We start from the raw sequence: 5,498 nt of genomic DNA on the forward strand, positions 1-5,498 counted from the left end.
CGTTGCCGGTGCTGTATCCCCGCCCGGGCGTCTGCGGAGCCAGCTGCAGCCTGAGTTCAAGGCTTTTTTTTTTTTTCTTCTTCTTTTTTTGGGATTACCAGATTACACACGCGTTTCTTGGAAGAAAACCGTAATTATTCCCCTGTGGGTAGTACAGAGAAATGGGAAATGTATGGAGCGGTACAGCTGGTGTAATAAAAACAATGATCTAAGGCACACAACCTTTACTGTAATTTATAACAAAAAAAACCTGCTGCAATAGCCCGTCTTTTTAAACACCCAGCTGATCTTAATCAGCTCTCCCCTGTGAGATGTGGGGCGAGTCAAAAAACATCCCCTGCACTCAGATCCAGTTAGGAGGGTTATTTCTGCTTTCACAGAGAGCCGCGTGAAGCCTTGCGGGGGTCGTGTCCCAGCTGGGGACCCACCGGTGCTGCCTCCCCGGACACGCTGCACGTCCCACCCGCAGCAACCGGCGCGAGGGGCAGCAGCAGGAGCTGGTCTCCRCTGTGTCTGATGTTGAAAACCAGAGTTTAAAAATGTTTCTTTTCAAAAAGGTGTGACACGCTTGGAATATTTTAAAGGGGCTTCCTATAACGAAGCCTGTCTATCCCTTGGTCCCGTCTGGAGCCCCAGGAGATGGAAGCAGAGAAGCAGGACTAAATGCAATCCTGCAGCCAGCGGGGGTGATCCCACCACCTCTGGGTTCATTTTGGCTGCACGACTTTGCAGACGACCTGGAAGCAATGGCAAGGAAATTCAGAGAACTGCACAAATAACGAACGGGCAAAACCAGAGCTGGGGCTGAGGTGGCTGCGCCGCTTTGCATCGCGACCGAATTATGCCGAAAGGGCTGAACTCTCCCACCACACTGGCGCAGTTAATAAAGCCCTCTGCGCCAAGGGCTGCTTGACCCTCTCCGGCCGCAGGCAGCGCGACCCCTCGCACCTTGCTGCCAGGCTGCGGCGGAGCGCATGGGGGCCGTAGGGGCCGCCRTGCTCCCGCATCGCTTTCCCGAGATGTGCAGCCCACTCTTCCCCCCCCAGCCCCGCTGACGCCACAGCCGACACAACCGGGAGCCCCGGAAAAGGTGGATCCCGATGGCAGGAGGGTGATCACCGGGAGGCAGGAATACCAGCCTCCCCGAAACCCACTTGCRGCTTTTTCAGATGCTCGGGTTGCAATAACGCAGGTCGCGCTCCCGCGGCGTGGGAAAGGCGGCACAGGAAGGGGTGTAAGATGCCCCGGGGCAGCCGTGGGCTTCCCGACAGCCGCTGGCAAGGCAAAGCGCTGAGACAGGCCCCGGGGCAAGCAGCGCAGCCAAGAATTTCTTTCAAACTATTTCCCCATGCGAGAACAACATCCCGGTAAGCCCATTTGCACTTAACTAGAGCAATTCCCATGTGCCGGAGGCACCAGGTTTGCAATACAGCTCACGGAGCACCGGGGAGCTAAGCAGAAAAGCGGAGAGCTCTTAGCAACTTGCAAGTAAGAAGAAGTGGAAATCGCCGCAGTTTTAACTGCTTCAGGCCCTACCTTGCAGTGTCCAGAGGCACTACCGCCTCCGCGGCCCCCACGGACACCGTCCGGGGAAGCCACCGGAGCAACCGTTCATCCCAGGAGGCCGGAGCGCGGAGAGCGACAGCGCGGGCAGCCCGCGGGGCGACACCGCCGCCGAGCGTATCCCTTGGGATTCCCAAAAGTCCGGGTGGTTTCTCCCTGGGCGGCGGTTGCCTCGTTGCGGTAGTTCCTTGGAAACCACCGGAGGCCGGTGATCCCCTGGGAAAGGCAAGCGGCCGCGCTTGCCACGCACCCGYGGCGTGAGAAGGGCGCTGCCGGACAGACGGACGGACGCAGGCAACGGAGCGGCAGCGCTTCGTGCCGGGCCCAGCCGGGGGAGGTTATTGCACCTACTGCAGACCTAATCTCTGCTTATCACAAATCTCYGATGACTTCCTATTAATACCAGAAACCGACTTTCTTCTCTTTTTCCTGTGCACAAATTCCATTCTTCTGCTTCCTAAAATGATAACCGAGTGAGTCATTAAACACCGTACCTACGGGGCTTGCTCAGCTTCCCTCGAGTCCRTCGGAGCGACGGCATTTATGGCACTTTCTCGCATTACCTGCCCAGGGCGTTTCCTTGGGCGCCGGGCRCTGCCGGTACAAACTGCAGCTGCGTTTCCAGCCCCCTTATAGACTAAGGAATAACAGACAACGAAAGGGACCTTTTTTCTCTATTTGAGGAGACAGCAAAAAGCCCCCGCAGTGTTCCTCCCAGAACCCTCTCTGATATGGCTGAACGCTGCGTCTTTTAATTGGGACTTTTCTTTTTTTTTTCATTGGGACTTTTAATTTTGCTGGTGGTTCTCAGCAAGAAGAYAGAAAACAGGGCACAGCAGCGGAGCAGGCATGTCCCTCTGTCCTTTCGTTCCCAACAGGAACACGGCAAATCAAGAACAGCAATTCTTATGTTTTTAATCAATCTCCCCTTTATTACAAGTTTCTCAGGTCATATACAGCATTGTCACACTTGGAGACTCCAGTATCCAGAAAATTTAATTAAAGGAATTCCTAGAAATATTTCAAGCACAATTTTTTCTCAGAACAGATTGCAGAACAGAAATTTTTGAGAAGCCAAGCAAGGTATTTATAGTAAAAGACAAAGCTAGCGTGTCAGACTTAAATGTTCCAGACGCAAAGACGGCGAAGGCCTGCGTCCTTGGACAGAGCGATGATGGGTAGAAAATAAAGCTAATAAAGGACTGGGTCGTCTTAGGGTGAAAAGGACCCTTGAAAGGGCCTTAATGCAGGGACAGTCTCTTCTGCACAGAAGAAACCGGGCTGGGAAGGAGCAGTGCGTGCACAGGACGTGGTGCACGGGACATGGTGCACGGGACGTGGTGCACGGGACATGGTGCACGGGACGTGGTACCTGGCCTAAAAAGGAGGGACCCGGTAACAGCCTTGCGGGGTTAGAAAGGCGGTTGTTGCAGAGAGATGCTGTTGAATCGTCCTCCAGGTCGGCTGAGTCCGGTCGAGCAATTAGCTGCTTTTGCAACCAGGGACATTCAGAYTGGGCAGCAGGGGAAAACCGAAGCCGGTCCAGCTCTAAGGATGGAGACGCTGGGGAACAGGCAAGTCTCCAGAGCCTCTGGATTTCCCCCCACCGGGGGTTTTGAGAAAACACCGGACCAACATCTGTCGAGGACAGTCTGGACCAGGAAAGTCCAAGCGCGGCGGTGGGCTGCCTGCGGGCGCAGCACGCTCGCCCTGAGCGGGACGCAGCGCCGCGGAGGACCCGGCCTTGGCGCGCTCCGGTGCCGCCCGATAGCCGCAAAAGGCACGCGGAAAGCGCGGCTCAGGCTGAGCCGCCCGCGCTCGGAGCAGCAGCACATTTACTTCCAGCGCCTTGCGCCCAAGGATCCCAAAACACCTTTAGGAACGCAGCCCCGCGGAGCCTCCCTGCACCACAAGAGCTTTTCCRGATGGGTAAACTGAGGCACGGGACAAGCGGCTGCTTTGCCCAGAGACGCACACGGAGCCAGCAGCCAAGTGAAGGGTCCGTGAGCCCCGAGCGGTTCCCGGGGCTGGAGGCGCCCGCTCCGGCCCGAGACGCAGACACCCGTGGGCGCTCGGCGAAGCGCGCGGCGAGTTTTCCCAGCCCCGGGAACAACATCTCTCTGCAAGCCGCCGGACATTTATCTGCTCATCCACCTGCTTCTGCCGGCACCACAGGCGCCGCAGGGCTGCGGGTAAGCGGGAGCCGGAGCGTCGATCCAGGAGGGCTCCCTGCTCCCGAGCTGCTCCCTCTGCCGCTCCTCCTGCCGGGCGAGCAAGCGCTGCAGCTCCTCCTGGTCACCAAACGGGTTCCTGCCGTAGTCACGCCGGATCCAGGCACGGTACTGCCGAGACAAAGCCAAAGGAGGTTGGGAACGTCACCGGGGGCTGCGGCGTCCCCGGCTCGCACGCGGAAGCACCGAGGCTTCGAACGGCCCGGACGGGAGCCAGCAAGTCAACCCGGGGCGATGCCCGTCGCGTCCCCCCCGCGGCACGGCGCGGCGACGCGGGCAGCCGGGGTCGGAGGGGCCCCGCAAACAGCCAGGACCCCGTGTTGCAGCCGCTGGCACGCCGCGCGACACACGTATTCTGTACCGAGAGACGCGACGGGTTTCCCCAGACGAAGGGCCGTCTGCACCCCCAGCTCAGCAGAGACTCTGCAAACTCGTGTCCCGTGCGGGGCAGGTACCTCCGCTAGGTAAGGGCAAGACCKTGCCAGCTCCGACAGGCCTGCGCAGCAGTGGAAATAACGAGGAATGACGCACCGGCATCCCGGCTCCGTGCCAAAGCAGAGCTGCCGCGCAGCACAGGGCGAGCGCCGGCAGCACGGAGACACGGAGAGGGAGACAAGAGGCACGTGCCGCTGGGAAGAGCCGAGCCCGGCGAGGCGGGAGGGGAAGGGGAAGGGGACGCGTCCCCGGCGGAGAAGGCTCTTGCACCCCAAGCGATGAAGCTTTGCACCCGAGCCTTGCAGTTTGGCGCAGCGGAGAGCAGAACGGGAGGGAGCAGCGCGAGCCCGGCGAGAGGAGCGCCGCCGGTGCCCGGGCGCCGCGTGCCAGCGCCGCCGGGACGCTTGGCAGCAGCCCCGGCTTCTCCCGCAGGGCCGGGGCAGGACAACAGCTTTATTTACTTTTTGCTGCCAAGAAGCTGCTGCTGTCACTTTTACGACCGAGTTACTGTAAGGGAAGCTTCCCCACGCTTGCTCCCCGTTCGTACTCAAGTCGGTTCTTGCACGTTAGCCGCCTTGTTTGCAGAACCGCCTCCCGCTCGCATCCGGCGGCTGCGGGAGCGTCCCGGCCCTCCGTCCCCGCAGCCGGAGGCAAAGGGCRCCCCGGGCCGAGCAGCGCCGCCGCGCAGCCGTGGTCGCGTCCTGCTGGCTGGGGGCCAGCCGGCGTCAGCCCGGGGAGCCGCCGCGGGACCCTGCGGTGCCAGCGTGGCCGGCGGGCGCTCGAGGGGAGCAGCAAGGGCTTCGCCACCATCCACGGGAGCTGGTGTCCGGCTGCTCCAGCAGCCAGGACCGGCTGGGACCGGCGGGAAGAGCGGGCTGAGGCACGTCCTGCAATACGAAGCAGTGGATGTGGTCTAGCTTGACTTCAGCAGGGCTTTCGGCACCGTCCCCCATAACATCCTCATAGACAAGCTCAGGAGCATGGGCTGGATGAGTGGACAGGGAGGTGGATTGAGAACTGGCTCAACGGCAGAGCTCAGAGGGTTGTGATCAGTGGCGCAGAGTCTAGTCGGAGGCCTGTAGCTAGCGGTGTCCCCCAGGGGTCAGTCCTGGGTCCAGTCTTGTTCAACCTCTTCATCAATGACCTGGATGAAGGSACAGAGTGCACCCTCAGCAAGTTTGCTGATGATACCAAACTGGGAGGAGTGGCCGATACACCAGAGGGCTGTGCTGCCATTCAGAGAGACCTGGACAGGCTGGAGAGGTGGGC

General features: G+C 60.1%; 1 protein-coding gene across 1 annotated transcript in view; it reads right to left on the reverse strand.

The window, feature by feature from the left end:
- Nucleotides 1-3,701: 3,701 nt before the first annotated feature.
- Nucleotides 3,702-5,498, reverse strand: part of LOC112978471 (dual specificity protein phosphatase 22-A-like) — a 16,452-nt gene continuing 14,655 nt past the window's right edge. The window contains exon 7 of the mRNA XM_026092038.1: nt 3,702-3,905. Coding sequence (XP_025947823.1) covers nt 3,702-3,905 — 204 coding nt within the window. The remainder of the gene's footprint in view (nt 3,906-5,498) is intronic.

This window comes from Apteryx rowi, unplaced genomic scaffold (assembly GCF_003343035.1).
Source record: "Apteryx rowi isolate R43461 unplaced genomic scaffold, aptRow1 scaffold_94, whole genome shotgun sequence".
Lineage (NCBI taxonomy): Eukaryota > Metazoa > Chordata > Aves > Apterygiformes > Apterygidae > Apteryx > Apteryx rowi.